At 38.4% G+C, this 24,763-nt stretch overlaps 1 protein-coding gene across 2 annotated transcripts in view; it reads left to right on the top strand.

Moving 5' to 3' along the window:
- The window catches only part of ASAP1 (ArfGAP with SH3 domain, ankyrin repeat and PH domain 1), a 358,576-nt gene that overhangs the window by 198,692 nt on the left and 135,121 nt on the right, over positions 1-24,763 (top strand). For both annotated transcript variants that reach the window (XM_004451154.5, XM_058276037.1), the window contains exon 5: positions 22,940-23,085. In XM_004451154.5, coding sequence (XP_004451211.1) covers positions 22,940-23,085 — 146 coding nt within the window. The remainder of the gene's footprint in view (positions 1-22,939; positions 23,086-24,763) is intronic.

The following is a 24,763-nucleotide window of genomic DNA, read 5'->3' as shown; positions in this document are numbered from 1 at the left end:
AAATGCACTTTTGAGCAAAAGAAGTTAAAAAAAGAAACACCACTTATGTTTTTATATAAAGTTCAGAAACAAGATTAATCATGGTGTTAGAGATCAGGAGAGTACTTTATCTTTGGAAAGAGGGGGCATCTGAAATGCTATATTGTTCTAATTCTTGATTTGGAAGATGGTTACATGGGTAAATTGACTTTTTAATAATTCATCAAATGGCACATTTTTCTGTGTGGATGTTAGGCATCAATAAAAATATATTTAAAAACAGTATAGACACAGAGGTTCACTGAACCTTTGATTGTGATTTGGGGGAAAAAATGAAGGTTTGTTGAATATATATATATAATAGAATACTTTGCAGCCTTTTTAAAAAAGGATATGAGTTTGAATCCTAGCTTTGTTGCTACTTAAGTCAATTAAAATTATTTAACTTCCAGGATTTCCTCACTGTAAAATAACATATCTAATTTGCAGGATTTTGTGTGGACAAAACAAGATTCATTTAAGGCCCCTAATATGCTGCCTGTCACATGGTAGATGAAAAAATTGGAGGTGAAAAAAATGGCAGCTAGATCAATACCATGTGTGCCTTCTTTATAGTCACTCATTCATTTTCCAAAAAACTTTGGACAAACCTGATTTTATAAAGTGGTAAATGAGCCATTTTCTGCTTCAGGAATAGTGTCATTTCTCCATTATGTTTTGGTTTATGCTTGAGGCTTACAGGTTGGAAGCCACAGAATGGAGACCCTTAATTCACAGCTGCCAGGTGCTGTTGTATTTGTTATGTTGAGGGGTTCCATCTGACTCTTTTCCAAATGTCTCTGCTCAAAACAAAATTCATTCCTTTGCCACAATGATCACATCATTCAGTAGCTCACATGCAGGCTCTTTTACTTCTTTTGCTAGAATTGTGCTTCTTCTTGTTCTTTCAAGTGTTTCCTGGATTACATCTGTCCTGGATGTGGCAAGAGAGAGAGGTTGTCCCTGCATGTGTGTAAGGTAGAGAGTTCAAGGGGTGCACGCAGAGTTTGATTGCCTATAATTGTGTTTTCCTTGTGGAGGGGGGCATGACTGCCTTGGATTTGAATCCTCTCAGCCTGGATTAAGAATTCTTCTTCGTGCTTCATGCAGGTCTGTACTATCCACAAGAGTAACCTCTAGTCACATGTGGCTATTTACACTTTAATTTGTTAAAAATCAAATAAAATTTAAAACCCAGTTTCTCGGTCTCAATAACTATATTTTAAGTGGTCAGTAGCCGCATGTGACTACCTGCTGCCACATTGGACAGTGCAGCTACAGAATATTTCCATCTTCACGGGAAGTTCTTTGGAAAGTGCTGCTTAGGGGAACATGTACTGACTGGATTGTAATTGCTGACTGCTGTGTCTTACACTAGACCAATGAGTCTTAGCTCTGGCTGTTTATTACAATCACCTTCAGAACTTTTCGGTAAAAGGTACAGCAAACAAGGATTCCTCAGGCCCCTGCTCCCTAGCATTGCTCCAGGTTGGTAGCAACGTGTTGGGATCTAAAAAAGTTATCCTCCACGTGATTTCTAATGTGCAGCTACAAGTGAGAACTGCTGGTGTTGCACTATGAACTCCTTGATGAGGGCTGGTGCTGCATCTTTCACCTTTCTATTTTATGTATTTGTCAACATGGTTTATTAATTAGTTGCAAATATTTTTTTAAAGTGTTTTGAATAATTTCAATCTTTTTTTTTTCTTTTTTTTTTTCTTTTTTTTTTTTTATTTAATTCCCCTCCCCTCCCCCGGTTGTCTGTTTTCTGTGTCTTTTTGCTGCGTCTTGTTTCTTTGTCCGCTTCTGTTGTCGTCAGCGTCAGCGGCTCGGGAAGTGTGGGCGGCGCCATTCCTGGGCAGGCTGCTCCCTCCTTCGCGCTGGGCGGCTCTCCTTATGGGTGCACTCTTTGCGCGTGGGGCTCCCCTACGCGGGGGACACCCCTGTGTGGCAGGGCACTCCTTGCGCGCATCAGCACTGCACATGGGCCAGCTCCACCCGGGTCAAGGAGGCCCGGGGCTTGAACCGTGGGCCTCCCATGTGGTAGACGGACGCCCTAACCACTGGGCCAAAGTCCGTTTCCCGCAAATATTTATTGAGTACTGTATTACATGTTGCTTTTCTGGGGATTGGGTGTATTGGACAAAACAGTTTTTTGCCTTCATGAATTTTACAGTATAATGGGAGAGAGATGTAAATCAGATAGTCAAATCAAAATTAGAAACTGGTAAGTGCTATAAAGGAGAACTTACAGGGTACAAAGACAGATAACAAAAGGGATCTCATACAGTTTGAGGAGAGTGAATAAAGGGAATACCTCTCAGAAGTATTCATTGGATGCTTAATGCTGTCCTAGACTAAAACAAAAAAGCCTTTGAGGAAGGTACGACCATTATTGTGATTTTATAGATGATGAAGCTGATGCTTAGGGAGCCAGACTAACTTTTCCAAGATGCCATAATTAGCGAGTAATGGAAGAAAGGTCTCGCATTGTCTGACTTTACTTTTACTACTGCTATACTTTGTTTTCCTGTATGACACATTGTAGGAGCTCAGTGAGTGTTGAATGAATAACTGTGGCTAATCTAATCTAATCTAATCTAATGTAACTTTCCAGCAGTAAAATCCATGGGGTGACTTTGTGATTCAAGTATAGGGGCCATCACCACATGGCTTGAACACGTGGGTTTCCTCAGGGCTCTCCACACTGCTAGGGTCTGATGGGATTTCTGTAGTCATGGAAGAGTGTAGCGCACCCGGTTTTTTGGTCTGCTTGTGTGGGCAGCACTGTGACATTTAATTCTTTAAAAAAAAAAAAAAAGCTAGATGAGTAAAACAGTGGTGTTGCGTATCTTTCCATGATACATGCTCAGTGGAATCCAAGCTGCTCCCATCCAAGAGCTTTTGGCCTCATCCAGAGAAGCCACAAAAGGTTGAACCCTTGGTTTCTGTTTCCCAATGTGTTTTTGTGATTTTCTTGTTTTCTCACAGTGCTTAAGTGACACGAAACCCCTCTGATGTTCTTTCAAAATTGAAGAAGCATAACTGTATTTATGGTTTGAGATTTTCAGCCAACCAACCACCAGCACCACCATCCTCCAAAATGATTTGAAAGATGGCTGAAAATGGCAAAGGGTCTTACTATTACATTCTTTATTTAGTATTCATTAGTAAACAGTGTAATTTGGGGGTTTTTATTGGAAAAACAAATTATCTCCATGGAAACCTTTTAGTTTGAAAATGGCTCTGGGAATTTGCCTCTTACTTTTCCCTGCTGTATATAAGTATTCCTGGATTTTGTGTAGGTTGTTGACTATGCTGCAGAAATGAATTTCAAGAACATGTCAGGTGAGTTAGGCCAGTAATTTATTCAGGTAGGGAGGGAAGAGAAATGGGAGAAAATAACAGATCTAGGATTCCAGGTGAAGAGGAAGGGGCTGTAAAGTGATAAAGAGGGTTGATTTACAGACTGCAGTTTCCCCATTATAGATTATAAATGCCCAGGTTTTACTTGCATGGCGACCATGGCAGGGGAAAAAAGGTGAGAGCAGGGTGCAAAAGGCAGGAACAGGGATCCAAAGGCGAGAGAGCGAATTCAGGCCTTGCACCTGCTTTTTGAACTATTAGTTATTGCACCTCTTTGCTATTAGCAGAGGAGTCCCAGCTCTTTGCTGTTTTGATTGATTACCCCACCCATCAATCCCCCATGAGGGCCCAATGATAAAATCCTTGGGGAATATCCGGGGTGTCTCCTGGCTTCTGGAGGAAATCTTGTTCTGAATGGCAGAATCTTGTGTGTGGGGGGGTGTCTTCCAGCAGCCATCTTGGGGTTGTTGATGTCCACGTGGACTCTGCCAGCTTCCAGATCCGTCTATTGATTCTTTATCTTACTAGCTGGCTTCATAAGGACATTAAAAAAGAATTCAATTCTGTGAACTGCTTAGACGAAGAGAAAATATTCCAAGCCATTCAGTTTTCCTCTGTTATTGTTAGCATTATTAATCTGTGAAATATAGTCATTTATAAAGTTTGACTTAGTGGTTCTTTTTCCTCTCCCTTTTTCTCTTGCTCGCTCTTTCTTTCTCTTACTAGTAGTATGTTTAAAATAGCCCTTGTTTATCAAGCACTGTGAATGCTTTGAAATATGCTACAATTCTTTGATACTTTTTCCTTCAAAAAATGGAGTCTAGTTCCCTTCCCCTTGAATGTAGACCAGACTTAGTGCTGCGCTTCTAACGAATAGAGTATTGTAGAAGTGATACTGTGTGGTTTCTGGGACCAGGTCATAAAAGAGAGAGCTGCCACCTAGTTCTCCCTCTCACTTCCATATCATTTGCTTTGGAAGAAGCCCGTATTCACATCAGGCCCTGTGGACCAAGGCCTTTCACCAAAAACCACCTCTAACTTGTCAGCCATGTTAATGAGTCACCTGGAAGCAAATCCACTAGCTCCATTCAAACCTTCAGGTAACTCAGCCCTGGCTGACATCTTGATCTCAGTCCTTGTGAGACCCTGGGCCAGAACAGTAAGAGCAGGCATGGCATTCAGAGGACTTGTCTCCTTTGCAGGTCTGAGCACGTGCCCGTGCATCACAGACCCAGGATAAGTCGGTGTGGGACTCTTTAGAAAGAAGAGCTGACTTCTCAGCACTGTTAAGCAACAAAGCAGTAGACTACTTTTAGTAGATTCATTATAAACATGAATTTGTTATATATTGAGTGAGTTGAGTACACTTTTCCCCAGGAGTAAAGATCCAGTATATTCCTGTCACCAAATCTCTTTCTGTGTATTCTTAAAGTTTGTGTGTATATATATTTTTTAAGATTTATATAATTTATTTATTCTCCCCCCCCCCTCCCCCGCTTGTTGTTTGCTCTCTCTGTGCATTAGCTGTGTGCTCTCTGTGTCTGCTCATCTTCTCTTTAGGAGGCACTGGGAACAAAACCTGGTACCTCCCATGTGGAAGAGAAGCACTCAGTCACCTGAGCCACCTCAGCTCCCTGGTTTTGTTGTATTTCTTAATATCTTTTCTCCTTGTGTGTCTTTTGTTGCATCATCCTGTTGCATCAGCTTATGGTGCCTGCCCACTGTGCCAGCTTGCCTTCTCCAGGAGGCACTGGGAATCGAACCCAGGAAACTCCCATGTGGTAGGCAGAAGCCCAATTATTTGAACCACATCAGCTTCCTTAAAGTATGTATGTTTTGCCCAAATAAAAATGTATATTTTATTTTTAAATGGTACCTTCCTTAAAATTTATGCCAAGATATGTTTGTAATAAATTTTAGCTTATTAGTAGCACATGGTGCTCCCTGGAAATCTATAACATTATTTGTCTGAAAATTGGGCCTCCCATATCTTTAACTGTAGTGAATACAAAAAGTGGTATATAATTTGATTACAAGTATATGATATGGAAAATCTTATTTCCAGAATACAACTGTATTTTTATAAACTGCATCGTAGTTTTTTAATTGCAGGAAAGAACACCTGATTTTCTCATTGCCTTCCTTATTCCCCCTTCTTTTTCATTTAGAATTATGTGGGGAGTATTTTCATGAGCACAATTGTGTTATTTAAAGCAAAATTTGTGGTGTTTTCCCCAGATTTTCATTTGTTAAATTACCTATTTTAAGAAATAGCATGGTGAATTCCAAGATTTTAAAGGTAAGGCACTAAATTCTTCAGGGAATAGAATCTAGTGAATGTTTTTGTATCCAGGCAACTTCAGATCATTTTAGCTATTTTTTAGTTAAAGATTTTCTTAAATTTGAAGGCATAGTGTGAAGTAAATTGTAGCTAGAGTTGATAATTAAGTTTGGTTTCTCTTACTATGGTGCCACCTAATGCTAATTAACAGGGATAGATAAAAGATAAAATATATTAGGGTTTTAATAGAAAGAAATGGAAGAATGAAATATGAGAAGGTGTCAAAAAAGTAATTGGTCTGTGTTTAGGAAATTTTGTCTTTTTAACTGTTTTCCAAATTTGTGGATGATAACTTGATTTTTAAAAATAATTTTGGGGAAGCGGATGTGGCTCAAGCAGTTGAGTGCCCACCTGCCACATGGGAGGTCCCAGGTTTTGTTCTCATTGCCTCCTAAAGAAAACAAACAAGACAGCAAGCTGATGTGATGGGCTCCTCAGTGAACCGATGCAACAAGATGACGCAACAAAGAGACATCAATGAGGAAACACAATGAGAGATACAACAAGTGGGAGTGGAGGTGGCTCAAGCCATTGGGCACTTCCTTCCCACATGGGAGATTCCAGGTTCAGTTCCAAGTGCCTCCTACAAAGAAGACAAGCACACAATAAACAGACAGCGAGTGCAAAACAATGGTGGGGGTAGGGGGAGAAATAAATAAAGTAAATCTTTAAAAAATTCTTTTTTGAATTAATGTAAGCTTGTTAGTAAACAAAAAAATTCTGAGCCCTAGAAGTAGCAGAGTTTACATAGAAATACTGTAAAAATAAAAAATCTTTTGATGGTGGTGGTGGTAATTTGAGCAAAGTCTAAACAAATTATTTTGGACATACAAGGCCATTTGGGTTCTTGTTGGGTCCATTATCACTGGTTTAAGAGATGAAAACAAATTGAAATAATAAGTTCCTTCAGAATGGTCAAGGAAAAGAACTTTTTCCAAAAGAGATTATTCATCTAGGAAAGCATTACTTCTCAAAACTATGGGAGGTTAAAACTGGAGAAATTTTAAAAGATTGCTTTTAGAAAATCAGTGTCTTTACAGAATAATCTTCTGACTCCAGGCTCTTTAAGACCTTTCAATTTTTGGATTTAAGTCATTAGCTCAAATGTACTGTCTTTGAAATCATAAATTATTTACAGTGTGTTTGTGCATGTGTATGTGTGTATATGTGTGTGTGTGTATGTTTCCTCTCCACTTTGCTGGCCATGGAATGAGTGCTGTCATTTTAAATAAAACTGGATGCATTCATCCAATAGTTTAGATTTTTTTTAAAAAAACCCTCAGGAGGAACAACAAAAATACTCCATTGAAAGTGAATGTTAAAACATGTTTCTCTGCCTCAATGAATCCATTTGGTAGAAATAATTGTACATAATATCTACCATTTGTTAGACCTGCTATAAACTGGGTAGATTCCTTGGTCCTTACATATATACATTTATGACCTCACTTAATTTTTTAAGCAGTCCTATGTGGATGAGGTTGTTATCCCCAATTTAGGGATGAAAAATATGGACTCATCTGGTTTAAATGACTAACACAACTAGTAAGTAGCATCCCAGTTTGAAATGTAGGTCTTTATGATCCTAAAACCACCAAGGCTAAATTGCCAGATTTTTAACCATTTTAGATAAGTGACTGCTGACCCCCGGGTGTGACATTGAGGATACAGTAAAGTATGAAATGTAGGCATCTTTGTCCTGGAGTGCCACACCTGTGAAAGGAGACAGTCAAAACAAACAGTAGTTTTATAGTATGAAAATGCTATATAGATCAGTCAAAAAGATGAATCATTTTATTACTTCAAACATAAACTGGAAAACTTTTACTTACTAGCTACAAAATGTTTTACTTAGCTTTAACCTAATTCCTATTGCTCTATAATTAGCATAATTTATATATGAACAGTGAATTACTTACAATCAGTATATTCTCTTAAATAAATGAAACATGCCTCTTGTACACTTTTATTAACTCACTGTGGAATAGGTCATACAGATTTGGGATCAAATGCTAATTTAGCCCCAGATTGGGTATTAGGACACGTTGAAAAATAATTTCTACCTCATTGGATTTTTACAAAGAATAAGATAACATTGTTAATGCAAGTGCCCTCTAAATGGGGGTAGCAATGAGTGTCTTTATCCTCATCAACTTAAAGCTTTATGAAATTGTGAGTGGAAACCTGAGACAAACTTGGTTTGTCATCTTAGATGTACCACCAGTTAGATGTGAACAAGTTGCTTAACCCCCACTCCTACTCCAACCCTAGCCTCATTTCTCTCATTTCTAATTGGGACAGTAATACCTACCTTGTTATCAAAGTAGGAAAGAGCATATTTTAAAAATTTAATATGGTGCTGGAACACAGTAGTCTTCATTGCTAATCATTGTATTAACAATTATTTGGAAAATTTTTAGCAAATATTTATTTATTTCTTCATACATTCTTCTCTTTCTGGGAATCCAATTAAACAGGCCATTGAAGTAATTCATTAATTATAATCTATACTCTTGTGCTTTAGTGTGGACAATTTCTACTGACCTTCTTCAAGTTTACTGCTTATTTCTTTTGTAGTGTCCAGTCTGCTGTTAGCCGCTCCAATGAATTTTGTATTTAAGATATTATATTTTTCAGTTCAAACATTTTCATTTGGTTCTTTTTCTTTTTTTTTATGGTACTGGGGCCAGGGAATGAGCCCGGGACCTCGTATGTGGGAGGCCAGCGCTCAGCCACTGAGCCACATCAGCTCCCCTGATTTGGTTTTTCATTTGTTTGCTTGTTGTTTGATTTCATTTTTAGGAGGCACTGGGAACTGAACCTGGGACCTCCCATGTGGGAAGCAGGCCTTCAACCTCTTGAGCTACATCTGCTCCCCCATTTGGATCTGTTTTTAGAGTATCTATCTCCTCTGAAATTCTTTGTCAATTTACCCTTTTTTATTCATTTTTTCATATAGATTCTTTAGCATAAAATATATTTTCTTAAATCATTGTATACTAAAAATCAGCATCTGAGTTTTCTGTGGGTCTACTTCACTTGACTTTTTTCCTTTTGATTTGAACCACATTTTTCTGTTTCTTTGCCTGTCTAGTAATTTTTGTTTGAATACTGCACATTATTGATTATATGTTGTAGACACTCTGGAATCCTCTTTCTTCCTATCTAGTATGTTGTGTTTTGTTCTAATGTGCAGTTAAATTACTGGTGATTACTATTACCTTGATTCTGTAAAAGGCTTTTTTTTGAGGCTTTATTAGGGTGAGTTTTTCAGTTTTGTCATATACCTAAGGGTCCAGCCCTTTGTGCTGCAACTTGGTCCATACTCCTAAGGCATGATTCTGGAATTTGGCTCTGCCAGGCTGATGGGACCTGAATGCCAAACTGTCTCCTCTGCATTGGGAATCTGTTGAAATGTATTCAGCTCATTTAGGTATTGCTTTCCACTGGGCTGTTTGAGATTTGAAGGCAACTCTTTCTTTAGCTTCCTCCTTTCTAGGATTTCCCCATTTTCCAGCTGCTAAAGAAGTCTAGAATTCTAACTTTGGACACCTAGCCATTTTTGCTTGAGGTCTACTCTCTCTGCCCAATGTGGACTGAGGTGTGCCCTCAGGAGAAAAGCCAGTGTGGTTTTTCCCAATGTGGTTTCATTGCTTTAAGGCTTACTTCTTCTCTTTCTGCCTGCTCTTCTTCATTCTCCAATGCCTTTGCATAGTTTTTTGTGTTTTTCTCATTGTTTATAATGGTTATTGACAGAAGCATTAGACTAGTTCACATTACTCTGTCAAGCTACCAACGCCAGAACTTTAGTGATAAATATTATATGGATTAAATAATCCAATATATTGGATTAATAAATAACTACAGCATATGATTGAGTGTAATAAGTGACTTAGGAGAAATATGTCTTAACCTAAGATCAGTGGATCACAAATACCTGAATGTAGTAATTGGCCTTTTATTTATTCAGTCAAAATTATTTATTAAGTAACGGGAGTGGTGGATAGAAGGATGATCAGTGATCTCTGCCCTCTTGGCCTGCAGCTCTGTGTAATTGTAAGATGCATTTATCTTAAGAGTCACACTTTGCCACACTTTGCATTTATGTTTTAAAGTATGGGAAGTATTACTTGGGATTGAAATAATCCTTGAAAACCCTTGGATGCCCCCACAAATTACACTTAAAATATAATTCATTTGGTGTTTTTTCGAAGTATTGACATTCCTTTAGTGGCCATGGTATTTAAAATGCACATACACCCACACACAAATGAAATCTTTAAACCAGGTACCCTTAGCCCATGGAGAAGCACCCCCACATCCCACAGCAGGTGTGGAAAGAGCAGGCTGGCACCATCCTTCCTGCCCACTCTGGGGCACATGCTGTGAGTGAAATGGAGGGCTCCAGTGCTATTTACATTGAACTCTCATTTCACATTTTTAAATTAAATTTTCATAAGGCAATACCGTTCTAGTCTTCAGTATTTCTTACGTAATTCCTTTTACTGTTTACATAAAATTCAGACTAATGACTTTAATATCTTTTTAAAATGTCTTTATATTTACCTTTTTCATTTTTATATTTATCTCTTTTAGTTATCTTTCTAGATATCTTTAAGGACCATCTTTCTGCATGGAGCAGAAACTCTCTTTGATCATTGCACTCACGATACCTACTTATACCTTACTGCCTTTTATTCCAAATTGTTTATTAACCATACTTTTGGATGGTTGATGTCTCATCAAACTAGGGTTGTTCTTTTTCCTGTATAAAGATGATGTTGTCCTTAAATTAGAGTAGAGTCTATGGAGGAATGCCAAGTCTTAAGTTTTATTTCTATGTATCATATTCTCCCCAGGTCTACTAAAACCCTACCTCCTCCTCATCTACTATGAACACAAAGAGTATTACGTTTGAAGGACCTCCATCCCAATTCTTTATATCAGAAACTGTCTTAAGCCAACTATGTCCTGGGATAACCCCTGAGAAGCATTCATGCACGTGTTCAATTCTGCTGTTGTTTGGATGTGAACTTGCATTTTGGAGTGTCTATTACTAGGTCTGACAGGATCTCTCTAGTTAAGTCCCTGACCAGAAATGTAACTGCTTATTGATTTTTTGATGTTCTGTTTAAGTATGGAAATCAAAGCAAGTTGCTATCGAGTCCTAAAGTACTTTTCATTGGTAATCAATGCTATAAGGCAGAACCCTTGGTGTATGAGGTTGATAGAGAATGATTGCACTGCCAACTTGTCACTTGTATTCACAGACAACGGGGATATTCTCAGATCTTCTGTACCTCAGATAATTGATCAAACATGTATTTTTTCTTTATGGAGAAGAAGGAGGTAGGAGGTTCACTTTATAACACCTGGAGTTGAAATTTTGTGGTTTTTTTTTAATGGATTTTTCTGTTTCATTTTCATTGTGAAAGTGTAATGTATAATATCATATTTCCTGTAGAAAATTCGAATGAGCTAAAAGAAGAAAATACCAATCAACCACATTTCTTTTTTTAAACTTTTTCATTGTATGTACTCTGAATTATGAATGCTTACACGTACCTAGCACCCACACATTTCGCACTTTGAGGTCCTCATTCTCATACTGTCCACATTCATGGTGCTGCCTTTTCCAGGAGTTCTGTAGCAGAGGGACCTGTGTTGTAGTGTTTGTAGGTGTTTTGTGATGTCTGCACAGTCAGGAGTCGGGGGACCTGACTGAAAGAGCAGTGGACTCTCAGTCAGGAGAGCTGGGATATGATCTCTGCACTTTAAAAAGTAGTGAGCATTTCTTAACACCTCAGTTTTCTTATCTGTGAAACAGATGATGATTCCTATGCTATTATGGAATAGTGGCTATGAAATGAGATGAAATTACTTTTGTAAATCAAAATATTTATATATATATATATATATATATACACACACACACACACCTTAAGGGGAGTTCACCATGTCATATAAATATAGAATTTTGCCAGCATCTCAAACTGGGGAGACCTACCTCTTTTTTTTTTTTTTATAGAAAGCATCAGAGATCGAACCCAGGACCTTGTATGTGGGAAGCAGGCACTCAACCTCTTGAGTGCTACCTTTTTTTTAAAAAAAGATTTATTTATTTCTCTTCCCTCCCCCCCCCACCCCCACCCCAATTGTCTGCTCCCTGTGTCCACCCACTGTGTCTTCCTCTGTGACTGCTTCCATCCCTATCAGGGGCACTGGGAATCTGTGTGTCCCCCTGTTGCAACATCTTGTTGTGTCAGCTCTCCCTGTGTGTGCGGTGCCATTCCTGGGCAGGCTGCACTTTCTTTCATGCTGGGTGGCTCTCCCTACGGGGCGCACTCCCTGTGCGTGGGGCTCCCCTGCGCTTGGGACACCCCTGCGTGGCAGAGCACTCCCTGCGCGCATCAGCACTGCGCATGGGCCAGCTCCACATGGGTCAAGGAGGCCCGGGGTTTGAACCGCGGACCTCCCATGTGGTAGACGGACGCCCTAACCACTGGGCCAAGTCCACTTCCTCCTGCTACCTTTTGAACAACCTTTATGCTCAAGTTCCATTGCCCTTCCCTCTCAAACTTCTCTGTGTACCGCTCAAGAGCAAGAAGCTTTGTCTTTTGGTTTAGCTAATGTTTCCTCTGTGATTCTAAACATTCTGGGGTTCTAGATCCCTTTATAATCTTAGAACAATGACCAACCTTTTCCCCTGAATCAAAAATACTTTTGTAAACCAAAAATATTCAGTCTTTTTCAGGAATTTTTAGAACACCTGAAATTGAGGTTGGCTCCACTGATTGATATAAATGGTGTATTATTGCACAGTTATATACGTGTAATATGTACATAATATTAATATAAAATTAATATATAAATAAATAAATTAATAGGCATTTATTGGAAATAGGTAATAAAAAATAATTTGGAGAACACCAACCTGGAGAGAGATTATCTTATTTTACTTCTAATAGAGCATGACCCTCCTCAGAGGGAAATTTCTAGGTCATAGGGTATGTGTTCTTTGAACTATAAAATGCCAAATTATTTTCCAAAGTGTGTGCATTTCTACTTGCAGATGAGAACCAACTTGTCTTGCACCCTTACCAACAAATACTGTTTTTAATTTTTGCCAAACCAATTGGTATATAAAGGTATCTCAGTGGTTTTAATTTGCACGACCCTTTTCTTGATGTTTGATTTATCTATTGCTGCATGACAAATTGCCCCTAAATTCAGTGGACTGAAACAGCAAACATTTATTGCTTGACACAATTTCTGAGGGCCCAGAACCTGGGAGGACCTTAGGCTGTCTTCTCGGCTCAGGGTCCCAGGATGCCAGCTAAGGCTGGAGGCCTGCTTCCAAGGTGGCTCCCAGCAATGGGGGAGGGAAGGAGATGGGGGGAAGGGGCCAGTTCCTTAGAAGGAATCACTAAGTCCCGTCCACACTCACGGGGGAGGAGTTTCAAAGAATTTATGATATTTTAAGACCACTGTCTTTTCATATTTCGTTAGCTATTTGAGCAGCATCATCCTTATAGTGCCTGTTTAAATATTTGGCCCACTTTCCTATTGAGCTTTTTGTCTTTTTCTTATTCTTTCGATAAGAATTCTTTATGTATTCTGGAGAATAATTTTTGCAGATATCTTTGTGGTTTGTCAGTCATTTTCCTCTCCTATTGGTGTCTTGGTGAACAGGATGTATTGATTTCCCTTTCTTCTTCTTTCCTCACTTCTCTCTGGGCCACTCACTCCCACGAGGCCTTTCCCAGCCTGGACTTGGATGGGGCTGCTGTTCTCCGCCTGTCTAGTCCTGCAGGGCTCTGCTCCCATGGGTGCCGGTGCTCATCCTGGGCTGCTGCCCAGGCTGGCCGCAGGGAGGGACATGAGCAGATCTCCCCCTTCCTCTCCCAGCTGTCGTGGTTGTGGTACCTGCCAGTCTTGCCATGCCCTTGGGCAGAGATACCCTACTATGAGGAAATGCCCTGGGGTAACTCCTCTGTGAATTGAAATCAGATTCTCCAGTTGGGAGCCCAGATTCCTTAGTACCCACTCAGAGCAAACAATGCCTCTTTCCCCCTGGGCGCGTTATGGTGCTTTTATGGTATGTTGTTACCTCTTGCCTGAAGTTTCCTTACATCCTTACCTTAAATTTACTTGTTTAGTAACTGTTCAGCTGTTCGGTTATCTTCTCTTGGGAAACCTAACCTCCTCTCTCCATGTTCTATTCATGTGTTAATTTATTTTTCATATATTAGATGATTTTTAGCCCTCTAAATAAGCAATGTATTTTCATATGGAGTTAGATAGAACCCGTCTCCATATAAATAAATTCATTGCATATGGATTAAGGATTTAATGTTAAAAAAGAGGCTAGAACTAAATAAGAAAATAAATAGTAAATATTAGAAGGTTTAGGAACATGCTAGAAATAAAACACTTCCTCTTGCTGTGTAAACAAATATATTACATTGGATTGAAGATTTAAATTTTTTAAATTTTATTTCAAAGATACTAAGCACTAGTAGATTGAGAAATGTAAGTAAGTCAGGAAAGCCGAAAGCCATTCAGGTAAGGACTGATATATTATTGACTGCTAGTTCTAACGTTTTTGTGTAGTGAAGGACAACATGAAGTTAAAACACATTGGAGAAAGTGTTTGTAACACATAATATAAAAGTTTACTATCCCTGATACAAGACAGTGACAGCCTTCTTACAAATTGATAGGACAAAGGCAAGCAGTAGAAAACTAAGCAAAGTATGTAAACAGGTAGAAAAGGAAAAGTTAATGGACAGTGAAATTTTTTAAAAAGTTCTTCAGGCTTATGAACAAGATTTTCATGTGTGTGGCAAGAATTAAAAAGAATAGTAACAGCATGTGCTGGTAAAGTTATAAAGAAATAGGCTTTTATATTTGCATTGCTGTTGGAGATATGAATTACTGCAACCTTTTTGGATAGGAAAGTGGCAAATATTAATTAAAATTTAAGATGTTGTACACTCTATCCCCCAGCAATTCCATTTTTGTGAATGTATCTTTCCAGAAATAAGTTATGGCATGAAAGAGCTTGTGTATAAGAGTATTTATTGTGGGATTGTTTCTTGGTGACAAAAACTGGTAGATCGTATTTATGGCATATAATCACAATTGCAATAATTAAATTTATTTCTGTTGAATTTCATGATCTTTATGCAGTAGGAAAAAAAGCCATAGAGTCTTGTGTGTAATACAATACTGTTTTGTTTTTTAAAAAGTGAGAGGAAAGAAGTGAAAGCCCCTGTCTGTGACTGAGCATAGAGAAAATTTTGCTAGGATACACTTCGTATTATTCACTTGGCTTATTTCCAGGAGGTGGGATTGGAGAAGGGGAAAGGAAATTATAATTTTTATTTTTTACATCTCTTTAATAGTTTATGCATATTTTGTAATTTAAAAAAATGGGAAAAAGACAAAAAAAAGAAATGGAATTTTTTTTGAGTGTGATTAGTGCTACAGGGTGTATATATATATATATATATATATATGTAGGGTAGCATAAAAGCATGCCACTTCCCCCTTTATGTAATCACTATAATATATGAGACATTCTTTGGCTTTATTATTGCAGTGATAGCTGATTGTATTTTATAAGCCTGGTACATGGCCCCGGTGAAGTAAGTAGTTTGTGAAGGAAGGAAAGCTAACAGGAGAGAATTCCCTACATCCACAAGCATTTTGCTGAGCACTATTTGAGGGCCCAGTACAGGAGACTGGGTATATAACAACAAACTGGATATGACTGTAAACTCCAGCGTTAAAAAGAGGCTGAGGAGAGAACTTGGGAGGTTATACTTGTATTTCACCTTGAAACAGGCAGAGGATTCTTCTGCCAGTGTTAAGTGCTAAGGCTTGGAATTCTGATGGAGCTTTGCAGACTAGAGAACTTTGTCTGGGTTTTGTGACTGGAGAGTAATAATGTACGTATAGAAGCTGTCCTCCAGAAGATTTTTCCAAGCTCATGAAGGTAAGATGAGAAACACAAATTGCTCTGGACTCTTGGCACAAAAGAAAAACTTGCATCAGAATTCTGGAAGAGCTGCTTGGCTCGCAGCAAGAAGAGTATGGGAAGCCAAAGAAGTGAGATTCACCTTGGAGTGAAGGACAGAACCTAGGGTTTCATAAACTCCCATCAAAGGGCTAGACATGGGTTGAAGCCCATTGCGGGCTTTGCCAATCCTTTTCTCATCAAGATATTGACCTATCAAGTCAATATCAGTACAGTTAAGAAAATAGAGAGTCTGGGGTGGTATGTAAATTCCCTGGATCGACAGCTTGTATATGGAAGACGTGTGATGTGCAGTTGTCTTGCGTCCTGAAACCCTCCAAAGGATGCTGTGCTTTTTAGATTTTATCTATTATCCTTTAACATTATTGTCCTTGAACCTTCCTTCTCAGGGTGAGTGAAAATAACAAAAATAAAGATATTTTTAGAAGCTTGCCATGTACTTTATAGACATCATCACATTTTGCATATGAAATTGAGACCCAGAAAAATTAAGTACCTTTCCCAAGGTCACACACGACCAGTGACAACCGGAGTGTTGATTCAGACCCCCACTCCTGCCTGTCTCCTTACCACACCAGCTTCTGTGGACATCACATGTGCTTCGTCCTGGGCAGGGGTGGGAAAATCATGACGCTTTTTAGGATGGGTTCATTATGAGTGCCCTCAAGGCCTGAGGCTCTTTAAATAGAAATAATCCCTTGTGCTTTCTATGGCACTTTTTGTTGTTGTTTTCCCAAAAGAGCTTTCACATTAATTATGGTATCTTTACCTCTTAGCAGCCAGTCCCAATCCCCAGAGGATGGATGGGTAGGTATTATTAGACCTGTTTCATAGGTGAAGAAATAATTCCCGCAAGAGTTTTAGTCACTTGGCCAGAGTCACATGGTACAGGCTGTAGCTAAGACCTAGATATTGAGGTCCCTCAGTCACTTGGCATGTGAGTCAAATTAGAAGACATGTAAGGGGTTCAAACACTTAACCAAGAACACTGATTAGGAACACAGGCTCTGTCCTGTCACCACCAGGATTACTTAGCTTGCTTAACCTCTCTAAACCAGTTTCTGCATCTACAAAATAGGGATAATAATATGTTGTGGGAAGCGGATGTGGCTCAAGTGGTAAGGCCTCTGCCTACCATATGGGAGGACCCAGGTTTGATCCCTGAGGCCTCCTGGTGAAAAAAAAGAGAAGGCATGCCTGTGTGTTAAGCCAGTGCCCACGTGGTGAGCCAAGTGCCCACTTGAGTGCCTGTGTGGTGAGCCAGTGCCGGCACAAGTGAGTCATTCAGCAAGATGATGACGCAACAAGAGAGAGACAGAGGGGAATATCACAGTGCAGTGCAGCAGAGTCCAGGAACTGAGGTGACACAAGTGACAGGGAACCTCTCTCCACATCACAGATCCCCAGGATCCAATCCCAGTGAATCCTAGAGGAGAAAAAATGAGAAGAGAATACAAAAAGAGAAATAGATATAGGAGATCACACAGCGAATGGACACAGCAAAAACAGCAGGGAGGGGAAGGGGAAGGGGGAAAATAAATCTTTTTTTAAAAAAGGCAAATTAGATTATTATAGATTTAAGATGTTAAATTTAAGCCCCATAGTAACTACGAAGAAAATATTGGATTATGCAAACTCATAGAGATAGAAGTTAAAAGAGTACATGTTACCAGGCAGGGAAGTATAGAGAATGGGGATTTAAAGCGTAATAGGTGTAGGGTTTCTGTTTGAGGAGATGGGAAAGTTTTAGTAATGGGAGGTGGTGAGGGTATTGCAGTATTGTAACTCTGATTAATTCCACTGAATAGTATGCTTAGGAGTGGTTGAGATGGGAAGGTTTATATTGTAGATATGTTCCCACAATGTAAAAAATGAAAGAGAGTTAAAGAGACAATGACAATAAAATGAAGTGCATGATCCTGGATAGGGTCTAGCAAAGGAGGAGAAAGGGCTCATAGGAACACTTTTGGATATATGAAAAAATCGGAATATACACTGTAAGTTTTATAGCTATGTTAAATTGCTTGACCTTGGTAACTATACTTAAGGTGGTTCCATAAGTGAATATCTTTTTTCTTAGGAAATGTACATGGCTGTATTAAGTGTTCAAAGAGCATGATGTGCACACTATACTCAAGTGTTCAGAAAATCGATTGACAAATAGTTGCATAGAAATGAGTACATAGAATGAAACAACAAATGTGGAAAATGTTAAAATTGGTGGATCTGGGTGTCTCGGGGCGGGGTAGAGATATATTGGAGTTCTCTGTAAAAGGTTTATCATTTTTGTAACTATACTGTAAGTTTGGGTATATTTAAAATTAAAAAGTTAAATTTTAAAAGCATGTTGCTAGCATTGAATGAGATAATACAGGAAAATACTTAGCACAATTCCTGGAATAATCACAAATTAATATTTTACTAATAATTATTGTCATAATTATTACATTTTCAGATTATTACAAGAGGTCTGTCTTATTCACCTTTTGTTCCTGGTGTTAATCATCAAGACTTTTGCACAGTAAATTCTAACTAGATATTTGTGGCACACATTCTAGTATCCATGACAGTCTTTTCCTGAGTCTGTAAGTGGAAAAGGATGAAGTTTGGAATCAGATGAAACTAGGTTCTAATCCTCGTTTTACCACTGAGTTTCATTTTTCTTACTTATCTGAAAAGCCAACTACCTTCTGGGAGTGTCATTGAGTTATAGGACATTGATTGTGATGGATCCCATTATGTAGTCAGTGCTTAATAAATGACAGTGATAATAGTGCTAATCTCATAGACTTGATGATAAGAGTAAATGAAGTAATGCATGTAAGGCGCTTAGGACAGTGACCAGGATATACTGAACACTCAACAAACTTGCTGTCTTCACTATTTATTATTGGAATAGTAAATATTTACTTTTTGTAATTGCTGTGGTGTTTACATGTTGAAATGTCTAAGGTCTTTCATGATGCCTGGAAAAACAAACAGGGTGAATAGTTTGTTAGTCATCTCCGCCACAGAAAGGTCGGCATTTGAAATCCTAGTGCATCTTTCTGCTCCAAGTTTATTACTTTGCTCTTTTTCAGAACTAAAAAAAAAGTCATCTAGTTCTTAGAATTATCTTACATTCTGCAGGAATACCATGAATGCCAGAAATTTCCAACAAATATTTGTAAAGGATGTCCTCCTCAATTGATGGATCTGTTTCTCTCTTACCTTTTATCTGAGCCAATTTTCCACCTGCTTGCCCTGGCCCTCCTTTCACCTCTTACCCAAGAGTCTTTCAGTGTTTGTATATAGTAAAAAGGCCAGGTCAGAGCTTTGTCCTGCTGTTCCATGTGTCCTGAACTTATACAGCCTTTTCTGCCCTGTCAGCCCTTCTTCTTTTATTTCCCTCTTTTTCCTATGTCCCTGGGTTTCCATTCCGTTCACGTTGCTTACTGTTCCAGTAAAAGTTGTGTTCCTCCCTTTCTGCCTCTGCCCATGCTATTCCTTCACCAGATCATCTCCCCTTGTTCTTGCACACCCTGAGTCTTTGAAATTCTGCTTAGGTAAACCCTTAATTTTGTACAAATGGATGTGTTTATATATGTGATTTTTCTAGTGAACTGTCACTGTTAGAATTATAATGCAATATTCTAAAAACTGAGGCAAAAGCTCCTATGCTGTTTGATATTATAGGCCTGTCTGTCTGGAGGGGCAATCATAGGTGTTTAGGGAGCAGTGACTGGCAGGTTTCGAGCACAGGCCACGTTGACAGTCACTATGCTGGGCACCTTACACATTTAATTCCCAGTTTCTGCCCTCATTGAACTTATTATCCCAAGATATTTCTTACAGACTGTTCTATTTTTAAATGTGTCTCTGCACAGGAAATTGTGTATGTGCATGTATATATCATTATATATAGTTATATATAACATACACTCATATACATATATGTGTGCTGTGGTGACTCAGCCTTAGCTTAATTCATGTGTGCTTTGGTGAGACCATCGCTGATAAAATGCAGACCTCTTGTAGTATTTTATAGCCTCTACACCTACACTACACCAGGCACATATTTCATACTTAACACTAAATGAAGTGAGATGAAGAACAAGTTTATGGTACCTCAGGAGACAGTTACAGAAATTTGCTTGGTGATAATTATTTTTAATAGGAAAAAATAAGAAAGAGCCCAAGTGCCCATTTGAAGGGCAGTGGACAAATAAACTGTGGTAAATTTGTACAATGGAATACCACCAGCAGGTACGCTGATTGAATTAGAACTACAACTGTCCACATGGACAGTTACCAAAAATATGTGCAGAAAGCAAATTTCAGAAGGATGTAATTTGGATAAAATTTTAAAACAGGTAAAGCATCCTTTTATATTGTTTATGAATATGTATTTATGTAATGACTATAGAAAAGCATTTGTGAGGACGAAATTCCAAATCTAGGATAATGCGTCCAGACAAGGAAGAAAGAGATTGGGTTTCGGGAGAGATCTTGGGGTTAGGATGTTGGAACGTTCATTATATCTGTAATATTTTATGAAACCGTGTGGTGAGTATACAAGTATTTATTTTGTTAACCTGTATATTTTTCTATATTTCATTTGAAAAACTTTATCATTTCAAACAACAAAAAAGCCTTATCTACATATTTGCAACAGAGACACTACCCCCAGAAGCAGCTGAAATGAATGTGCAGCTGAACTCTTTTTTGGCGATTTTAAAAAGAAAAGGATGGCAGATGGGGTGGGCTTCTCACTGGTGTGATCAGGCAGGCCTCTTTTGTCTCAGTCAGAAGATACCAGAGGTAGCGCCCCCATAGGAGAGAGATCAAATGTGTGCAACCTGTCTGGTCAGCTCATGGGGCTGTTCTTTCTGTTTTTCTGAGGTGCTTCTCTGATTGCACTTGGTCAGTAACTGGAGCTGCATTTTATCTTTTTAAATAGCTCAGTCTGGGATACTGACAACCACTGCAGGCATCGTGAATTTTTAATGTGGTGGTTAGAGGGATGCTCGGGCCTTATTTCATTTCCTTGGGCTGCTATGGCACTTGCTTGCTTTATTTTATTTAGACTTCCTTCCTGGGGTATTTCCAAATCCAGATTCTGTGTTCTACTTCACAAGCACCCTTTGCTTCCATGCAGTTACTGAAATGGTATTGAGACTGAAATAGTATATTATACACTTTCTTCTCAGCTGCTGAGCAACCAAAGAGATTTAAGAAAAGAGTGATTCTTAAATTCCTAAAAAGGAATTCAGTATTCAACAGATATTTCCTTGAGCCCCAGCTTAGTAAGCTCTCAGCTGAAAGAAGCACAGTGTTGTTGGTTGAGGATACAGAGGTGAGCCAGAGATAATCCCTGCCTCTTGTAATGTGGTAGCTGGAACATTTACAGGTGTGATAGGATGTGGTAGAAACAGAGAATTATGGCCAAAGAAGGCTCATTGCCAGCCTTTATAAAGGAGGGGTTATTTGAATTAAGCCGTTAAATACGAATGATAGATAGTTATGTGTTCATTTATTTGCATGCAGAGAAAGAGACAGGTGGAGAGCTGAGCATAGACGTTTGAAATACTTCCATGTGAGACTGATACACATCCCTTCCACTTTCATTTTCCTTGGCCAGTGCAGATCACATTCCATGCCTGTGTACAATACTCCTTTCCATAAGCCTGCAAGGAGCAGAAGCCTGGATAACTTCAGTGGGTGGGAATGTCTGCCACAGATCTGATGATAGACAGTTCAGCAAGATCACACTGCATGCTGTGTTGATAAAAGACTGTAGGGGAGCAAGAACAGTAGCAAAGAGACCAGGTGGGGTTGAGGCAATAGATAATGTTAGATAAGGTTGATTGCCGTTGGGCATGGTGAGAAGTTGTCGTATTTTGGATTTGTATATTTTAAAAGCAGAGGCAACAGGATTTGCCAATGGATTGCTTCTGGGATGAAAGAAAAATCAAATACGACTCAATGGTTTGGACCTGAACAACTATAAGCATGTATTTGTCATTATTTGAGACTGGAAATTTTGGGAAAGAACTGGGACAGAAGATCAAGGGTTTGGTTTTAGACATACGAAGATCAAGCATAGTTATTAGACGTCCAAGTGGAGATACTGAATAAGCAGTTGTATAAACAAGTCTGTATTTCAGTGGTAGGATCTTGGCTGGAGATGTAAATTTGGAAGTGTCAGCTATTTAAAGCCTTAAATTAAATGAGAATGCAGCCGGGAATGAGCATAGATAAAAAATATAGGTCCAAAGACTGAGGCCCGGGGCCTCCAACATGATGAGGTCAGAGACATGCAGATCCAGCGGAGACAGCTGAGAGGACTGGCCCTGAGCAGAAGGAAGACCCAGGGAATGCTGGCAATCCTGGAAACCAAGGAAGGAAGGTGTTTCTAGGTGGCAAGAATTGTTATTTATGCAGCATTCACGCTATCAAGAAACTATTTTATATTGTGTCAGCTGATGAGGCCCACAATCCTGTAGGGTAGATATTAACCTCATCTTGTAGATCAGAAAACCAAAGCTCAGAGAGAAGAACTTTGTCCCCAGATATTTGATTAATGCCTCTCGTGTGCCAGCTAGAGTACCACACAAAAAAGTTAAAAAGCTGTTAAGGTAACAAGCTTGTAAATGATGAACCATACTTCAGACATAGATCTATCTGGTCCAAGCCTGCACATTTTGCACCAAGAGATGCCTATGTGAAAAAGCGTTTTACAAATGCTATTCTTCAGACCTGGTGCTTAGAAAAAATTAGAAGAAATTAAGAGTAGTTGTGGAGAAAGAAACTTGTTAGAACACATGGGTTTTTCTTCTGTATTTCAAGATTAATTTTCTAAGAAGAATTTTTTTCTTGTACCTTAATAATCATTGTTTCTTAATTGCTTGAAAGTGTGGTGAGAATAATTTGACCCCTCAACCTACGCAGGAGTTGGAGGGTTAGTTGGGCTATAAATGAGCTTAATGATATGAAAGAAAAAGGAAAACCTCCTTTAATAAAGTGAGTTAGAGAATTTAGTGCTCTGCCAACTGCATTCTGCACTTGCTCAATAAGGAATTGGTGCAGATTCTCCTTGCTTTCCTTTTGAGAGTTTCTAGTGATCACTGTTCAACATAACTCTTCATTGTGGCAAAATAATAGCCTAGACTCTTCTTCTTCTTTTTTTTTAGACCACATACAAAATGAAGAAAACTATGCACAAGTTCTTGATAAGTTTGGAAGTAATTTTTTAAGTCGAGACAACCCAGATCTTGGCACCGCATTTGTCAAGTTTTCTGCACTTACAAAGGAATTGTCCACACTGCTGAAAAATCTGGTAAGCCATTTCCTAAATGATTTTTATAAAAATTAGCCTGACCAAGATATAATAGAATCATGTAAAAAGAAAAGTTTTAAATTGGCAAAATGTTTAAACTGGTGGATCAGGTTATCTGTGGGATATGGGTATGTTGGAGTTCTCTATATGGGGTTTGTATTATTTTTGTAACTGTCTTATAAATTTGAAAATACTTCAAAAGAAAAAATAAAGAACAATTTAATAATCCCTTCTCCAACCCTCGGTTCTGAGAGTTTAAAAGAAAAGGAAAATAAAAAAACATTTACAGAAAATCCCATTACTGAATTCCTAGAATTTGTACCTTTGGCCCAGCTGATAGTAAGGTAGATTTATTGAAGCCAAGAGAAACTGGTTAACCTGAACTCTCTTCTACATTCTACCACTGATTTTTTATTTTTTTTTAAGATAACCGTAGGAACTTTTGCTTCTTAAGTGGTCTACAGAGTGATCATTTTTGTGTAAAACATACATTGAGAATATAAGTTACAAGTATTACACTTCACTTGTATGAAGATGATAATACATTTTGGTCCTGAATCCAGCACTCAAGCTCAAGATAACATTACTGTGGGTCAGTTAGTCAAATAGCAAGTAGACTTCTGTGGCCTTACATGTGAACCTTTCAAGTCCATTTGTTATAAGCACCTAGCTTAGAGATGAATGCAACCTATTTGAAAAATGAAAACTGCCTTTCTGCAGTACATTAGCCTGAATATTTGACTAATCAGAATATTTTTGTTCTATCATACTAGATAAATGTATATGTATAGGTATCTGTCTTTCTGACAATTAAATTCTAGTTGGTGGTTTATGCCATTTATCTTACATGGTAAATCAGCTAATCTTAAAAGAAGTGTTGAAAATATAAATAATTTTTATTTTTAAAAACTTGAGAAAAGATAATTCTGAAATTAGGACTTAGATATTCTTCCACTTTTAGTTATATTTTATGAATTCATGATAAATCTGTAATCTTAGATTACTTAAGTCTCTTTTATTCAAAAGAGGGCCTTCTCATTTCTCCTTTCCCTGAGTATTGCCTGCCCATTTGTTGGGGAGATTGCTCAAAAGGTGGTGCCATGAGAAGAGAGGAAGCAAAACAAGACTAACAATCTACTTGGGTAATAACTGGTAAAAGACTTGCTAGGGGAGAAGGTTCTGTTTTCCCCGAAGTAGGTGTTCTCACATGGATATCTTACTAACCTTTACTTTCCAGGGGACAAATGTGTTTGACTTAAGTTAAGAATGATTGCCTCCAAGTTTCCTGGGCCAATCCGTTTCTGTGCTTTTCCTGCACTGCAGGTTCCTTCACATTGGTGTGTGTAAATGTCATTCCGTGGCCACTCAAGCAAACATCCTTTGTCCACATCTGCTTATTTCAGTGCAAAACAACCAATATGTATTGAACATTTAAGTTGTATCAGGGAATATGGTAGATGCTTTATGCAAATTATCTCATTTAACACCTTACAACAATCGTACACTTACTACACCTATTAAACTGAGACACATTGAGATTAGTTTGTTCAGTTATAATGTTAGTAAGTAGACTTGAATCCAAATACTGGGCCCCTGAATCCATTGTCTTTACCACTGTGCTATGAATACTGACTCTGTCACCTTATGCTCTGGTTAATCTGTTGCCCTAACTAGAAGT

This window comes from Dasypus novemcinctus, chromosome 14, assembly GCF_030445035.2.
Source record: "Dasypus novemcinctus isolate mDasNov1 chromosome 14, mDasNov1.1.hap2, whole genome shotgun sequence".
Taxonomy (NCBI): domain Eukaryota; kingdom Metazoa; phylum Chordata; class Mammalia; order Cingulata; family Dasypodidae; genus Dasypus; species Dasypus novemcinctus.
Note: the sequence above shows the minus strand (reverse complement) of the source record. Positions and strands in the feature narration are given on the sequence as shown.